The sequence below is a fragment of the Chlamydotis macqueenii genome, chromosome 5, assembly GCF_036417535.1.
Source record: "Chlamydotis macqueenii isolate bChlMac1 chromosome 5, bChlMac1.mat, whole genome shotgun sequence".
In the NCBI taxonomy this organism is placed as follows: domain Eukaryota; kingdom Metazoa; phylum Chordata; class Aves; order Otidiformes; family Otididae; genus Chlamydotis; species Chlamydotis macqueenii.
Genome location: NC_141560.1, coordinates 70,538,517 through 70,555,607, shown reverse-complemented (window position 1 = coordinate 70,555,607; position 17,091 = coordinate 70,538,517). Strand labels below are relative to the sequence as shown.

At 60.6% G+C, this 17,091-nt stretch overlaps 1 protein-coding gene across 5 annotated transcripts in view; it reads right to left on the bottom strand.

The window, feature by feature from the left end:
* Positions 1 to 3,272: 3,272 nt before the first annotated feature.
* KDM2A (lysine demethylase 2A) overlaps positions 3,273 to 17,091 on the bottom strand; it is a 38,767-nt gene continuing 24,948 nt past the window's right edge. For all 5 annotated transcript variants that reach the window (XM_086750005.1, XM_086750007.1, XM_086750006.1 and 2 more), the window contains 11 exons: positions 16,168 to 16,294; positions 14,888 to 15,309; positions 9,029 to 9,112; positions 8,156 to 8,422; positions 7,809 to 7,940; positions 7,639 to 7,728; positions 6,040 to 6,752; positions 4,896 to 5,059; positions 4,466 to 4,624; positions 4,111 to 4,326; positions 3,273 to 3,978 (listed from right to left, as the gene is read on the bottom strand). In XM_086750005.1, the coding sequence (XP_086606131.1) occupies positions 3,797 to 3,978; positions 4,111 to 4,326; positions 4,466 to 4,624; positions 4,896 to 5,059; positions 6,040 to 6,752; positions 7,639 to 7,728; positions 7,809 to 7,940; positions 8,156 to 8,422; positions 9,029 to 9,112; positions 14,888 to 15,309; positions 16,168 to 16,294 (2,556 nt within the window). In that variant the 3' untranslated portion in view covers positions 3,273 to 3,796. The remainder of the gene's footprint in view (positions 3,979 to 4,110; positions 4,327 to 4,465; positions 4,625 to 4,895; positions 5,060 to 6,039; positions 6,753 to 7,638; positions 7,729 to 7,808; positions 7,941 to 8,155; positions 8,423 to 9,028; positions 9,113 to 14,887; positions 15,310 to 16,167; positions 16,295 to 17,091) is intronic.

Sequence of the window (17,091 nt, the reverse complement as noted above, 5' to 3'; positions counted from 1 at the left end):
ACGTGTGTGTGCGTGACACCGTGTGTGTGACAGCGGCTGTGACATCGTGTGTGTGCGTGACACCGTGTGTGTGTGACGTGTGTGTGCGTGACACCATGTGTGTGACAGCGGCTGTGACATCGTGTGTGCGTGACGTGTGTGTGCATGACACCGTGTGTGACAGCGGCTGTGACATCGTGTGTGCGTGACGTGTGTGTGCATGACACCGTGTGTGACAGCGGCTGTGACACCGTGTGTGTGCGTGACACCGTGTGTGTGACAGCGGCTGTGACATCGTGTGTGTGCGTGACGTGTGTGTACGTGACACCGTGTGTGTGACAGCAGCTGTGACATCGTGTGTGTGCGTGACGTGTGTGTACGTGACACCGTGTGTGTGACAGCAGCTGTGACATCGTGTGTGTGCGTGACGTGTGTGTACGTGACACCGTGTGTGTGACAGCGGCTGTGACATCGTGTGTGTGCGTGACACCGTGTGTGCGTGACGTGCGTGTGCATGACACCGTGTGTGTGACATCGTGTCTGTGACACCGTGTGTGCGTGACGTGTGTGTGCATGACAGTGTCTGTGTGCGTGACATTGTGACATTGTGTGTGTGTGTGACACCGTGTGTGTGCATCACATCGTGTGTGACGTGTGTGCGTGACATCGTGTGTGAGTGACATCGTGTGTGTGACACCGTGTGTGCGTGACATTGTGCATTGTGTGCGTGACATCGTGTGTGTGACACCATGTGTGCGTGTCTGTGACATCATGTGTGTGACACCATGTGTGCATGACACTGTGTGTGACATCGTGTGTGCGTGACATCATGTGTGTCTATGACAGTGTGTGTGTGACATCGTGTGTGCGTGACAGTGTCTGTGACACCGTGTGCGTGCGTGACACCATGTGTGCGACATCACGTGCGACACTGTGCGTGTGACCGCGCAGGCGTTACCGTGCGTGGCACCCGTCACGCCCTGTGTGTGACACCCCGTCTGTGACCGCGCGTGACGACGCGCACCCGGCACCACGCGTGTCTGTGCGCGCGCGCACACGTGTGCGACGGCGGGCGTGCGACGCAGCCTCCTCGTCCCCGGGGCCGGGAGGGGCCGGCGTCACCTCGGTGGCCTCGTGAGGGGACACGGGGACGGCCGCCCCTCCGCTCCCCTCGCGGACAGACAACGGGCAGAGGCGAGACGCAGGGTTTGGTTTTTTCTTTTCAAAAAAATTTTTTTTTTTTTTCTTTTTTTTTTTCGTTTTTATTCCAAAAAATCCACCCCCGAGCAACAAAATATTTCCCTTCAGAGGCTGGGACCTTCCCTCCCCCCCCGCAACATCGCTCCCGCCCCTGCGGCGACACGAGCAAAGATCCTCTCTAAAACCGGTAGCGGAGCTTAGAAAAAGAGAACCAAAAAAAAAAAAAAAAAGGGAAAAACCAAACCAAAACGGAACAAAAATAAAACAAAACGAAATAAAAATGAAAAAATTGCCAACGAGCTCCCCTCCCTCTGCCCCCAAGAACCCCCCAGCCCCAGCCCCCAGCGACGGAGAGAGCGTACGCCGTTGCTTTTACCCTTAATGCTGACATTTAATTTGAAAGCACAGACATCAGAGATGGACTCTAAATCGCCAACAAAAAAATAGATATTTACAATATTTCTCCGGGGGAAGGGGGGCGGGGGGGGCAGGGAGGGGCGGGGGCCGGGGGGGGTTGAAACGAAACAAAAAACACAACCAAACCCTTAAACAAGTGACTTTTCTTGCAGGAGTTGTCTTTAGGGAGCAGTCTGGGTTGCTTTTAAATCACTAAGTGATTTTATATATATAATTATTATTTTTTTTATTTTAATTTTTTTTTTTTCCCCCCTCTTCCTTGCGGATTTTCACCCCCCCCGCCGCCCGCCGCCGGTGGCACGAGGAGGGTCGCACGCCGAGGAGGGGGCACCCACCGGGCTCCAGCTAAGCTCTACCTTTTTTTTTTTTTTTTTTTTTTTTGATTTTTACTTTTTTCTCTCCTTTCTCGTTACAAAACCGAAAGAACAAAAAAAAGGAAAAAAAAAAAAAAAAAAAAAAAGAAAATAAAAAAATCAACCCAAAAGGAAAAAGAAAAGCTTCGATTCTTCCGCCGTCTTTCGCAGGAGCCACCGCCGCCCCGCTCGCGACCCTCCGAAATCTGCCCCCCTCGCCGCGGCCGTCGTCCCGTCCCCCGCCCCGCGTCGCGTTTTCGGGCTGCGCCCCCAGCCCCCGGGGGACGAGGGGTCTCCTCCCTTTTCGCTGCCCTCGGCGGGACCCCCCGCGCCCCTCGGGCTGGCAGCTGGGGGGTGCTGGCACGGGGGGGCCGGGTTTGTGCTATCTACGCGCTGCAGAGGGGGCCGGGGAGAGAGACGGGGAGCGTCCGGGCACAGGCAGGACAGGGAGGGAAATAAAATCCTGACCCAAAAAAAGAAGATTCCAACCTTTTTTTTTTTTTTTTTTCTCTCCTTTTTTTCTTTTTTTTTTTTGTAGTTTGTTTTTTTTTTTGTAGGTTTTTTTTGTTTGTTTGTTTGTTTTTTTTTAAAGTGCAAAAAGCTCTCCGCTGCCCTAGAGAGAGGTTCTTTGGACCGACCGTTCATTGCAAAGGAAAAACGGCAGCTGAAACGGGGGGGGTGCGGGGGTGGGGGGGTGAGGGGGGGGGGGAGGAGAGGACAACGCGGCGGGGCGCTCCTGCCACTTCGGTCCCTTCGCCCCTCCGGCCCCAGAGTGCTTCGCCGTGCCGGGGACACGCGCAGGGAGCCGGGGAGGAAGAGGAGGCAGCTCCCGGCCCCCCCGCCGCGCGCTCACTCACCCCTGGCCGATGGTTTTTGTTTGTTTGTTTGTTTGTTTTCTCTTTTTTTTTTTTTCCGAGTCCTCCCTGAGCTCTGATGTACCTGCGGTTTCTCCCCTGCTCCCGGCCGTCACCTCCGCGTCGGGACAGAGGGGAAGGCCGGCGCTGGCCCGAAAGTGGAAGCGCGTCATCCCCCAGCCTCGCCTCCCCAGATAAGAGCCCCCCTCCACCCCCCCCCCAAAAAAAACCCCAGCGGGCTGCAACACCTCTCTGCTCCTGGCCAGCGGCCGGAGAATCCCGCGCCACCCGGGCGGTGGGATTTCTGCCCTCGACGCGGAAAGAGCCGCCCGGATGCAGGAGAGCGGCGGGAGGAAGAGGAGGGGTGGGAGGAAGAGGAGGGGGGGTTGTTTGTTTTTTTTTTTTTTTCCTCCCCCCCCCCCCCCAATCGCAACCCCTGCAGGTTTCCCAGAGGAGGGAAAGCGTAAGGGGGCCGAGAGCGCAAGGCGAGGAGGGGCAACGCGTTTTGTTCCAGCTCTGCTCCCGCTTCCTTGGAGAGACCTTGACCCTCAAGCTTTGTGCTAACGGGGAAGTGAGAAGTGTTTCAAGGCGAGGAGACGACGGGGAGGAGGAGGGGGGAAAAAAAGCTGGGGGGGGGTTTGGGGGGAGGGGGGTGAGGAAGAGGGTGCCCCATTTCTCTGCACAGAGATCTCTTATTACAACCTCCGCCGTGGGAGCGGCCGGCCTCCGGGCCAAGGCTCCCTGCCGTGTGCCCGTTTCCTCCTCTGGTACTGGCCAAGCCTGGCGGGACATCTTCATCGGCAGAAGTCCCGGGGGAGGAGGAGGAGGAGGAGGAAGGACGGTGGAGCGAGGCCAGCAACGGCCCTGCCTGCCGAATCAGGTGGGAGGCAGCGGCAGGACACGGAGGGCGAGGCGGGGAGGCGGAGGAGCGGTTCTCCGAGAGGGGTGGGATGGGCTCTTTTCCTTCTCCTCAGTCTGCCCCGGGGAGGGTCTCTAGCTGATTTTTTGGATCAGCTTCTCATCGGACAGGCAGTAGAGGCTGTTGATGGACAGGTCCGAGATGAAGTGCTCACAGGCTTTGCGGGTGATCTGTTTGCAACCTCGCAGGTCGATTAGAGTGACGTTGGAGATGCGGCGCAGGTACAGCAAGGCCTGGTCCGTCAGCTTATTGCAGCCTGCGGGGTGAGGAGAGGAAGAGCGTGAGCCTCCGCGAAGCCAGAGCTCAGCTCCCACCTCAGCCTGGGAGGAAGAAGCCGCTTTACGACGGTGGCCGGGCCGCCCTGGGCCACCCAGAGCGGCGCACCCACCTGCCATGTTGAGCTCGGTGAGGGAGTTGCGCGTGGAAGAGCCCACGGCCGTGAGGAGGTTGGCCGACTGGTCCGTAAGGTGGTTGCAGTGGCTGAGGTCGAGGCGGGAAAGCAGGGGCATATGGCGGATGATCAGCCGCAGCGTGGCGTCGGTGATGTCCAGGCCGGCGAGCCGGAAATCGATCATGTTGCGGAGTTTGCTGCGATTGTCCTGACCTGCAAAAAGGGAGAGGAGAAGCTGAGCGCGGGACCATCCGCCCTGCCGAGCTGGGGTATTCCGGATCCGCCGTCGCCCTCCTCCAGTTCCCCACCTCGGTCACCACCTCGCCCCACAGCAGCCTGGGCAACAGCTTACTGGGTTTGTCTGTCGGCGGCGTGAGTAAATCCCGGATCTGAGGGTCCTTGATTCCTACTGCCCACCGAAGATCGAGGGTCCTGAGAAGGGGGCAGCTGGAGGTACTGAGAGCGCAGACCGCAGACCAGGAACAGCCCGCTAAGATGAGGTCTTTCAGGCCTGCCGGGAGAGAGGGTTACGAGTCAGACAGGCTCCGTCAGCTCCGAGGAGTCCCGGATCTCAACCCTTCTTTCCCCAGGCACACGCAGAAGCAGCTCCCCTCCCTGCCCAGGAAGCTGGGCTCTCCGAAGGACAGCAGCAGGAAGCCACATCGCTATCGCGGGCGACGCGATTCAGGCACGCAGAGTTCTCCTGCCGGCAGGTACGGGGCCGCAGAGCCTGTCCCTTGCTGCGCTCCGGCCGTCAGGACCCCTCCCCAGCCCAAACTCACCCGGCAGCCTGTTGACGAGCCACGTAAGCTGTTTTTTGGAGATATTGGTCCAGCTGAGGTCGAGGCTGACCGGCTGTCTTTTGATGATGCCGCTCAGCGCCTGGGGAGTGATGGACTTGCACCTGCTCAGATCTATTTTTGTCCACAATCTCTTGTCACAGCACCTGGGGACGAGGACAAGGCTGAAAGTCGAGCTCCGAGAGCCCCCCCGCCCCGGGACAAGACACGGGCGAGCGGCCTGGCTTCAGGGAGGAGCCCAGCCCTCCTGCAGCCCCAGCTGCAGCGCGAGGCCGGTTTGCCTGGTTTCACTGGCCACACGGGGAGGTTGCTGGGGGTGTCTGGCCACCCAGGGATGCCCAGAAGAGCTCCAGCGGGGTTTTGCTGCCACGTAACAAGACTCTGAGTTGCGGCTGCCGGCCTGCTCACCCCCTCCGGGGCGCTCCTCCCCAGCGGGGCAAAGATCTTAAGCATCCTCGCTCCCAGCCTGATCCCACCCCACGGCCTCAGCGGCGCTCGCTGCTTCGCCGGGAGCCGTGACGGAGTCTGGAGATGGCACAGACTCCTCCTCTCCCACGGGAGCCCGGGGAGACCCAGGACCTGGCGGCAGCTCAGCTGTGCCCCCGAAGGTGAGGGGACACTTTCCTCCCGTCACCCACCGGCTGCTGATCAAAGCGGGGCCGGTCCCTTCCCACCGTGCCATTCCCGCCGCTCGGCGGTTAGAAACCTCCCAGTTTCCAAGCCCAGCCCGTTCCCAGGCCCTCCATCCACAGCTGTCCCGGTGCCAGCATTGTCTTCAGGCCTGCTGCTGCTGCCCCTCCAGGCGTTCCCAGCCAGAGAACCCATCCCCGCCTCAGCCTGCTGGGAGGCCGAGGAGGGACAGGGAGGAAGGGAGCGAGGAAAGGGCATCGGCACCTCACAGGGACACGGCGGGGGACACAGGTGCTCAGGTGACGGCACAGCCTGCCACCGTCCCCCAACAGAGGGGACGGGAGGAAGGCAGAAGGGGACGATAAAGACCCAAGCGCCAGCTCCAGGGAGATCCCGTCCCCCCTGTTCTGCTCACCAGGGACAAGGCTTGGGGTGGCCGTGCCCGCTCCAGGGGTCACGGTCCCCCTCCCGCCCCGCCCCGCGTCCCCACACTCACCACTTGTACCAGGTCTTGCACACCCGCATGCACTCGCAGAGCTCCCTGCGAGTGAGGTAGCGGAAGACGGACATCCACACCTCGCGCTGCATCCAGCTCTCCTCGCCCTCCTGCGCCCGGCCCCCTCGGCCGTTCAGCCGGGCCGCCCCCGCTTCCTCCGCGTTCTCGTCCTCCTCCTCCTCTTCCTCCTCATCCTCCTCGGCGGCCGCCTCCTCCTCCCCGCCGCCCCGCAGGGGCATCCTGGCGGGCGCGTGGCGCATGACGACGCGAGGGGAGTGCTGCAGGTTGGTGGAGGAGGCCGTGATGGCTTGCAGCTTGGGGACGATGGAAGTGCCGTGGACGTCTTTGGTGGGGCGCTGGAGCGTCACGGTGAGGTAGGAGCCGTGCAGCTTGGCCTTCTCCACCTCCGACAGCTCCTTCTTGCCGCTGGGGTTGTTCTCTTTCTCCCGCACCATGGTTCGCTCGGTAGCCTGGAGCCGCAGCAGCTGCCGTCGTTTGAAGCGCTCGTCTCTGCTGGCGCTGTGGTGGTCGCTTGGGCCGGCTCCCGGGGACGAGCGCGTCACCACGCCTCGCGGCGACGCCGGGTCGTGGATCAGCTGCAGCATGGGGGTGGGCGAGTTGGGCGGAGGGGTCAGGGGCTCCTCGCAACTCCGCAAGGGCCGCAGCACCTTGGCTTGCGCCGTGTCGTCGTCGCTCTCCTCCACCTTCCGCTTCTGCGGGGAAGCGGGGCAGCAGGTTAGCAGGGACGGAGCCGCGGTGGGCCTGGGGAACGCATCCCCCTCTCCTCTTCCCCAAGGCTGGCAGCACCAGCAGTGCCCAGTACCACCAGGACCAGAGCTCCCCCACATGAGCCACCAATGTTTTCCTTCCCCGTTCACAAAAAGAGGTGTCCCTTGAGGTTGAGGGTGGCTTCCACTCCACACCTAACGTTCCCCTGCCTCTTGCACTGGAAACTCTCAGGATCACAGCTCAGCAGAAGACACCGTGGGGACAAAGAGTGCTCACCACATCTGCTTGAAGTGCTGGGGACCCAGGAACCAGGCAGATGTGCGCCCCAAACATGCGCATCCCCCAGGAGAAGGTGCCCCAGGGTGGCTGCAGCCCACCTGGCTCGCCTTAGCTGCTGCGCTTCCCCCCGCAGCGGCGGGCACGGTCCTACAGGCGACGCGGCAGCCGTAGGCCGATGTCCCGGGCAGCACCGGCAGCTGCCAGCGGGCCAGATGCTGCCGCACGCCGTCCGCTTGCTGCCTGCCGGAGGAAACCGGCTGCTCCTGCCGCCTCTGCGGGAGCTTGGCCTTGGCCTGCTGCTGGGCTCCCTGGGAGCCGGGGACAGAGCAGGGGTCCGTCAGCTCACCCCGCTGCGGGATCCCAGGACCAGACTGCGGCAGCGTCTGCTGGCAGGATGCTACCGGGCCTGAATGCTGCTGCGCTGCGCCCCCAATGACCCCGGCTCCCATTTGTCACCGCCAAACTGGTTCCCTGGACAGCACTGGTGTCTGCCTGCCCTCCAGCCCACCCACGCGGCCTGGCCCGGTTGAACAAGACGCAGCGGGACGGAGGGCACGCGTCCTGCCCTGCCGCAGCGCAGCTCGCCCCTACCTGGCCCTTCTCTCCGTCGTCACCCTGGTAGCATTTGGGGCACTCCCAGCAGTTAGGGAGCTCGTCGTTGAGCAGCCCTTCCCCGTCCATCTGCGAAGGAGAAGCACGCAGTCAGCAGCAGCCCTTCCCCAGGGCCGAGCCCGCTCCGCCCCGGCGCCCACGCTGCTCACCTGCAGGCAGCCGGGGTGAACAATCTCGTTGCAGATGCAGCACTCCATGAGCTTCTTCTCAAAGTCCTGCGAGTCCTCGTTCTGATCCACCTCCCCGCAAAGTGCACACGTGACCGAGTGAGGCAGCCTGGGCTACAAAGGAAAGCAGGAGTGAAACCGAGGCAAGGTGGGACAGCCTTCCCTCTTTCCTTCTCTCCCCCGTGGCCCAAATCACGGAGAAGGGGCCAGCTATCCCCCAGGAATCAAATTTTGGTCGTTGCCCTCCTCTGTCTGACCCTGATCGGCCACACAGAGACGCTGCCAGGCTGCGGCAGACTTCTGAGAGAAGGATCAGGCCGCGGACTCACCGCTAAGCATTGCCGGAGGACGCAGGACTGCTTCATGCGGCCAGGCCCGCCAAACTTCTTCATGTCCCTGCAATAGTGGCACATGCCACACTCGCCCTGCATGCAAGCCTTGCATTTTCGGCACCGCACCCGCCTCCGCCTGGCGCCTGACACGATGGGAGAGACCGTAGGCCTGACGGGTGTCGGGCGAGGGGTCGGCTTCATGGTGTGCGGCTTGGTGATGGGGATGGTGGGCAGGCGCACCCTCAGCCGGGCCTGGAGCTTTAGCTGACAACAGAAACAGGAGAGGGAAGCGAGATGGGTGAGCTGCTGCGTTCAGCTCGGATCAGCCGCTCTTTTCCCCCCTCCCGAGACGCTTGTGTTGCTGAAGGACCGGGAAATCAGGCTGGATCCCCTTGGGCAGGGCAGGCACCTCCAAAGGGCAGTAAGAGGCTTGCTTGTCTCCGGCCACCCAGATGGGGTGTCACCCACCCTTCCCAGTGCCACGGGGTCCCGCTCTTCCCACACGCCTCCCCGCAGGAAGGAAGCGGTGACCTGCGGCAGCTGTCCCGGCGGGAAGGCAGCCTGCGGAGGGGAAGTCTGGCCGGCCCAGCCGGCGGCACGCTGCTCCTCGCCTCCCTCTGCCCAGCGAGCTCAGCCTGGGCAACTGGTATGGCGGGAGGCCTCCACCACCGCCAGCAAACTGGTTTCCTCACAGTGCTGCGGAGGCGGTCGCCTCTGCGCCGTTCCCTTTCTGCCCACCGGCTCGGGCTCCCGAGGCGGGTATGGAAGCGGTGCCACTGCACCGGTCACAGGCGGCAACGCGGCTGAGGGCAGGGAATCGGCTCAACCACCCCGCGGTACCCGCTCAGGTCCCCTCCTCGCGGCTCCTACCTTATCTCTCTTGGGCCACTGGACGATGGGGACGCCTGTAAGTGCCAGTTTGGGGTCGCTGTTCGCGTATTCTTCTAGCAGCAGCTAATGGAGAGAGAGGAGGGGGAGGGGAAAAAAAAAAAAAAACAAAAACGAACAGACAAAAAGCACAGGTGTGAGCAGAGCGAAACAAGGCTCCCACCAGATGCCGAGGCCAGCACGCTTCAAACGCGGCTGGGAAGGAGCCCTCCTCTACCCACGCCCGCGAGCAACCATCCCTCCCCGCGTCAGACAGACAAGCTCCGTCGAGTCGATCCGCGCGAGCGCTTTCATCAACCGCGTTTCAGCCCCGAGGCCCCCGCTCTCTGCGGTGGCAGGGGGAGAGCGCCAAGCTTTTGCAATCCAGGGGGATTTTACAGGGGAGGGTGCACAAGGGTCCCTTGTCCCTACGTCCCCGGTGCAGCTGGAGGGTGCAGCGCCCCGGCATCCCCTCGGTAGCCCGGTGCAAGCTGCTGGGTAGCCCGGAGCGGTTCCTCCGCGCTGCCTCGGGCTTCGACTTTGACACGAGAGATCCCTCGGCACCAACCGGACGGGCACGCCGCCCTACGGCGGCCAGGGGCTCCTTGCGCTCACCCCGGCCGTTTCACCCCGATCTCGCTCCTCTGCATCGCGACACTGACCATTCCCCACCGAATTTGCCGGTTGCAAAAGGTGCTTTATTTACTTGCCGTTACCATGGTTACGCTGGCAGGAGACTCCTGCCGGCATCCCCACGCTCTCCGTGCTTCCCGCTGCCGAAACGGGGCCAGGGCAGGGGGCGGCTACCGTCCCCCGCGGGGCTGCCAAACGCCCCGGCCCGGTGCAGCTTTCCGGCACTCCCTCGCCCTTTTTTCGGGCGGCTGCGGGAGGCAGGAAGCCGCAGCCACCCCTCCGCTCCCCGGCAGCGCGGCGTGCTGCCTACGGACTTTCCGCCTCCCCGCCAGCGCACGCTGAAAGGAAAGGTCAGGGGCTGGGGGGCTCACGCACAAAATGCGTGCGTGGGCAGGGGAACCGCAGCGTCCCCCCCTGCCCAGGGCACTGCGGGGGGTGGCGGTGGCTGAGGCACGCGTCCAGTCGGGGGGGCCAAGGGGCTCGGGGTGGGGGGTACCCGGGGTCCTGCGGCTGCGTCTGGCTCGGAGTCGGGGTGGGCGCCAGCCCCCCTCGTCCTCGCCGACCCCCTCATCACAGGACAAGGCGGAGGGGACGCTGCGAGCGCACCGCACGCTCCCCCCGCGGCCGGCAGGAGCTCGGCACCCCAAGGAGAGGAGAGGTGAGCCCAAGCGGCGGCCGGGGACCCCTCCAGGAAAACAGGGTTCCCCCCACGGGTCCCCTCCCACCTCGGCTGAGCCCGGAGCATCCCCGCGTCCCCTCCCCGTCCCGCCAGCCCTTGCCAACTGCCTGACCTTGCGCCTCTGGAGCCGCCGAGACTCTGGGGCGAAGTTTGCCGAGCCCTCTTTGTTTCGGTGCCCGCACTGCGAGGGTTGGGGCCCCCCCCTCTCCCCAGACACCTCCGGGGGTTGGCTCACTCTGAGCGGACTTGAACCGGACCCTCGGTCTTCGGGGACATGGCCGGGGGAGCGGCTGAGCCCCCCGCCCCGAGCGCCCCTGACTCCTCCCCGGCTCCGGCAGCCGCACCGGCGGCCGCGTGTTCCTCCCGAGCCCTTGGGCAGCGGCGGCGGCAGCTTCCTGAGCCTGAAACAATGCTGCTGCGTCACCCACATGCGGTTCCCAGCAATGCTTTGCAACGGGAAGATGGCAGAAGAGAAAAAGCGAACGAACGAACAGAGGGCAGAGCCGTTCTGCTGCAGAGCCGGGAGGGGCCGGGACGGACGGTTGGCGCCGCATGGATTGGCGCAGGGGCCCGGGCGGCGCGGCCCACCTTCCTCCCTCCCTCCGGCACCGCAATCGGAGATGTCGGGGCCAGGCTCCCCAGGGTCGGGGCAGGCTGGGGAGAGCCTCAGCGCCGGCTCGCCTCGCTCACGCCCACAGCCTCCCCGATGCTTTTCTTTTGTCTGCTCCGAAGCGGTTTTTTGGGGTTCCTGCCGGAAGCTGAACTCACCTGGATCTAGGAAACGGCGCTGGCGTGAGCAGGGCTTTTTAAAAATCAAGGCAAGGGGGGTGAGAACCCCAAAACACGCGGGCTGCAGGGACTGCACCCGCACCCTCCCGACGTGGAGGCACAAGTCTCCCCTGACAAGCATCCCGTCAGCCAAGTTCGGGAACCGCTGTGGTCCCAAAGCCACCGGTGACCTAACCACTAGAGGGGGACAAACCCATACTGGGCGAGGTAAGGTGTCCCCAACCAGTTCCAGCTCCCCGAGACCCCCTCCCCAACTCCAGCTCCAGGCTACTGCAATTAAAATGGAGGAAACTCTTGAAATAAAGTGGCAGTACTGGAGAACAGCGACTGCTCCCACTCCTGATGCAGCCAAAGCATCTGCAGGCAACTACGGCTTTTGTCCCTCCCGTCCCTGAAAAGCCCAGGAAGCCACCGGGCCACGCTGACCAGACATCTGAGTCCAGATTGTCACCGACCGAACCGCCAACGACACCCTCGGGCCCCCAGCATGGGCTCTCCGCACACCTCGCCACCTGCATCGCGCTAGGGACGCCCAGGGCGACTCCTCCGTCACGCTGCCAAGGTCAAGCGGGGCAAACGGCACGCCGAGGTGACGCCTGGACAGCGGAGGGTCTTCGGCCCCGCCGTGCTCCAGGCTGTGGTGCTCCCATTCGGTCAGCGATCACGGAAGCAGCAGCCCCCGTTCCTCACCAAGTTCTCCATGCCTCATTGCTCTGCCGCAAACGGGGGACCATGCGCCTTCTCCCCATAGCCATGGAGAAGGAGCGGCGTGCCTCGAGACCACTCACTCCTCCCAAGGACGCTCATCGGCGTTTTTACATCCCCTGGGCTTCAGCAAGCTGATGTGTTTGCTGTTTCTCTTTGACGTGAGCACCTGGAGAAACAAACTGTCTTGGGAAGGCAGATCGCAGCTGGCAGATTTCCTGAGCATGAGGCACGGGGAACGTTTCGGGCCGATGTGACCCACAGGAGGAGCAGACCAGGTAGGTGAGTACAGTAACACGCGTTTACGGATGTCTCTGATCACGGGGAGACGCAGCACAACACGGAGCCAGGTGCGTGGGCAGTGCCAGACCAGAGGTTTGAGATCCTGGAGACAGGATCTGCACTTCTAGAAGCTCTTCTGGCTTCTACAACGCTTGGTGCTTCAACACCTCCATGCAGAGCCCAAAACCAACCAGTTTGTGCCCATTATTCAGGCCGTGGGGCTCAAATGTGGGCTCAGCTCCCCAGAAGTCAGCCAAGAGCAGGTCTGGCAGCTCCAGAGCCTCATGAACCATCTTGCTCCTCTGAAATCTAAATGAGAGAAACCAGCACAACCCAAGAGGGGTCAGAAGTGATGGACAGAAGCAGCCAGAAGACAATGGGACCTCTCAGAAGTTCCCTCTTTGCCAATGATCCTTCCAATGACCTCAGTCCAGACCACGCACATCACCAAACACATGGAGATCTTTCAGCGAGACATCAGCGCCACAACATGACGTGTTCACAACCTCATTTCCCGAAGGCAGATCTTGACCCAAGGCAGTGTTAGAAGTCGTGCCTGACTTCTGCAGACCCTCCATTTAAGCCACTGGAGAGCAGCTCTCAGTCACCGGTTCAGAAGGCAGCAACGTGGTATCACCAGGAGCTTTCTGAGGGAGTCAGGCAAAGCTAGAAACGTTAAGGAGAGGCAGAGGTGGCAACACGCTCTTCCTATTTAAGATGCCTGGTGAAATCCCTCCTGCCACGGAGCTGGAAGCTCACCTTTGTCACATCCAAAGCGCCACATACCACCATGTGACGGCTCCAGGCTCAATACATGGGAGGATACAGAAGCGTATTTCTCCACACGACCCAACATACGGACATCTTGACATCATGATCACCACACAGGAGTGGGACAAGGCAGCGTTTGCCCGGTCTGCGCCCGCTCCTGTGCGCCTGGGGACACTGGTTAGCAGAGGGCGGCAGGATGCGCGGCAGGAAGTTTGATGTGGCAGGCAGATCGAGGTGCCAGGTCACTCACTACCTGCACGTGCAGGCTCTGCGACGACAACCCCCCGCAATCTGATCTCAAGCAGCAGACAGACCAAACGAACACACAGGCCACAGCCCTAAAAGCCTCCCGCCACGCCGCATCTGCCTAACTGGACACGTTTATGTAGCGATGGCGCTGAAAATGTGTTGATTCTGTGCTTCTCTAAAGCAAGTCCTTCTTAACGGTCCTGTTGGCCAGATCACAGGTCCGTTAATGACCTCATCTGGTACCTGCTGCACACCCATGGCCCCAGAGCCAGGCTAAGATGCTGCGCAGGTTTCCGTTTACTCACTGGAAGTGGAGCAGGCTGTAGTTCTCCTCTAGTGCGTAAAGAGAAATAGCAGACGAGCGGAAGGGCTCCAGGTCTGGGGGCAGAACGAGGGATCCCACACGGATCACGGCTCGGAGCTGGCAGTGACGGCAGGAGAATCAGAAGGAGACTGGAGAAGGGAAGGGCTGTGCTTACACACAGCCGTGGTAGGGCTGTGTTCTGGGAGAGCTGGCTAGGAGTCGTGCAAGAACACAAAAGCTATGAGAGGAGGGGGTTATACGGAAGCCTCTAGCACAGGTTTTACTTGGGAGGCTGCTAGTCCTGAGGGACGGAGTCCTGCAGCTCAGGGCACTTCTCAACCTCAGAGGACAACCAGCTTCAAGCAGCAAGTCCTTCAGGGAAGCTCTTTGTCCTGACCAGACTGCAGGGACTTTCAGCGCAGCTCGTCCGCGAGGTACAACTGGACAGAGGGCTGGTGGGTCACATCAAAACCACACCCATCAGCTCCAGAACATAACAAGTCCTCTGGACCAGGTCTCAAAACCCAGCAGAACGCTGACAACCTTTAACGTTCTGCCTTCCAAACACACACCACCAGCCTCCCTTTCTCAGCGCAAGGGTGAAACACCATGCTCTCAGCTCAAAGCTTGAGTTTCTCCAGAGCATCACGCGGTCCGCGGTAGGGCTGAGGTCCCCTCACCGTGGTGGCTCAGAAGCACGCGCGCGGCGTGCTCAAAGGCCACGACACACACACAGCGCGCTTGAAAAAGCCACAGAAGACCTCGAACAGCACCTAGTCGCCGCTCCTTCAGCCAAACTCCACCAGAGCCCACCCTGCTCCAAACACAGCAGAGCGCCAGATTTACCAAATGACTCAAAAAAAGTGAGGAGACAACACGTAGAAAAAAAAACCACGATGGCAAAGACCAGGATACAGCCATGACTGTGTCTGGATATCAGCCTCAGTACAGGCACGCAGCTGAACACATCATCACCAGCAAGGAAGGAGGCAAAAGGCAGCAGTGGTTTTAGGGACTAAAATGGAATTTTGGGGAATACTGAGGCTGCTGTTCTCACTTCAGTGCTGAAAGGACTAAAACATCAAAGCTCATGGAGTCAGCTCAACAGGTCTGGCAGACGCAGCTCAGGGTGTAAAGCAGGGCAGGGTAAAAAAAACAACCAACCAAATTACGCGTATAGCCCAAGGTCACATCCTGCGCAAAGAGCCCAAAGAAACACGGCCAAATCTACCTGGGGCACCTGCCACAGTCCCTCAGCACCTGCTGTGTGACACTGACCTCACGTAGAGGAAGAGGAGGACACCAAGCCTGCAGACACATCACCTCCTTGCCCCAGGACGGGGGTAAGGTCAGGGTGAAGCAGGGGAAATGCCTTTCCACCTCCAACGCCGCAAGAAAGCTGACAGTCCCGAGGAATGGCAGCGCTCGCGGCTCCCGCACGCCTACATACCTTGACGTCAGCGATGAGGGCATCCTCATCCTCAATGCCGGTGGGAACGCACTTCTTGTGCAGAGGGAGCGACTCCAGTTTGTCCACGAGGCAGCGCAGCCCCTCCAGCTCAAACTGCGTCAGGTGCACCCTCCTGCTCTTGCGCGGGCTGCCACCGTTCGGGTCGCAGGCCTGGCCATTTTGGGAGCCCCGGCTGGAGTCGGAAGAGTCTATAGATGGGGTCTTCTTCAGACCCGGCAGGCTGCTCCGGCAGCTCCTGCCCAGTTCATCATAGTCCACATTGGCACCATTGGCTATGGGGCTGGTGAGAACGGACCGTCTTGTGACCGGTCGCCTGGGTTCCTTCCCTGCTGCATCCTCTTCTTCTTCTTCCTCCTCCTCCTCTTCCATGTTTACCGAGTCTGAGGAGCTCAGCTCCATATCTGCCACGATGGAGAAAGAGTGAGAGAAGAGCACAGCAGCCAGACAGTCTAAAACCCTTTCCCATTCCTGGCTCATTTTGTGGGAAGGCGAGGCACAGGACATGGGAAAAATCTTCCAGAGAAGGAGAGCGCAAAGCCCTAGATTGTATTTCATAGCATCTTAGAATGGTTTGGGCTGGAAGGGACCTTTAACGACCTAGCCCAACCTCCCTGCCCTGGGCAGTAATTACAGCCGCTTAGGGGAGAGAGAGATTTGCCTCCAGGGCCCTGGGCAGAGGCTATCCAGCTCTCTCCCACTCTGAAGAAGGGTCTCTGTGAGAAATCACCCCAAATGCTCCTTTTGCGAGAGACTCCTTTGCACGTAACCTTGACAGCACTTTAAACTTTGCACGTAGGAAGGCCTTGATCAGCAAGAAAGCGTTACTGCCGCACGGCCAACAGCACAGCCGCGGTTACTACAACTTCCCTCCGCCTCTTCTGTTAAAGGCTTTGTGTGCACCAGCGAGGCTGGGAACCTGCACGCTGGTTTAGCAGCTGCAAGGAACTCAGTCTGTTGCAGGGGTAAAGGAGGAAGCAGAAATCTGGCTAGTTTTGACTTCTGGCTCAAAGGAAAATAAATAAATAAATCGTGCCTCCTTCGGCCAGCCTGCAACGCCCCAGTACAGCAAAAAAAGAAGGAAATACCCAAAGAAACCACCTTGTGAAATTGAGGAAGCGATGGTCCCAAACTCTTCCCACGCAGCCCTCCCTGCCCTCCGTGCTGCCGAGCCGCACAGGACCCCACAGCAGCAGGATGCGAGAAACCGTGTCGATACGGGTGAGGAAGGAGTAAGAGCCGGACAAAAGCAGGGGGCTTACCCATGCTGAGCGATTCCTTCTGGAAGTCCTTGGTCAGATGCGAGCGGCTGGTGATGCAGTAGACGTAGCGCTCCAGCACGTACCAACACATCTCGTAATAGAAGGGATAACGAAATTTATTTGGGACCTGCAAAAAAAGAGGCAAAGGGATCAGCTCGGACTTCCCTCACCACAGGGCTGCTCTTAATCACTGCTGCCTCAAACCAGACCGGTCTCCTCCTGAGAGACAGGAAACGCGTGTGCGTGTTTAACAGCATCATTCGTGCTTCTGGCAGCCTGATGTAATTCTCCTTGAAGGGTATTATCACCAGGCAGAGCAGAGACCAGGCGCTACTCAATTCCAAGCCATTAACATTTTTCCTTTGTTAGGGCTGCAGCTCTTCCCCCACAGACCTCCTTCTCGTTAGGACAAGAAAAAAAAAAAAAAAAGTGGAAGATGCCACTTTTGTGTGGGGATTTGTACAGGGAGAGGGAAAGGGTTGGTCTATTAGGAGAGGTGTTACCAGCTTGGCTCTTTAGCCAAGCGCTATCGGCGCTCTGTCACATCAGAGCCAGCAATTCCCACGCAGGCAGAAGATGCCCCTGACCTCGCCGCCTGCCTCGCAGCTTCCCGAGGCTACGCTGCCCAGGGTGCAGCAGGTACACGTCCCGTTATTCTACGTGTGTCTCAGCTGGTCTGGATGATAGCCTGACACCTGAGTGCCGACCCACAGGTCCTGCCCGCTGCAGCACCCTGAACTGCTTCGGAGAGGCCACCAGCCTGTCCATCACAGCCCAGGCGTGTCCTCAGGCTTCTCTGCACGTGCTGAGCACTGCAGGACCTGCGTCTGCACAAGGAGCAAGCGAGAACACCCGCTTGCCAACAGCGTTCCCTGCTCAGGACCTCAGCAAGCCCTTAGTTTTAGTTATCTTAGACCACATCAA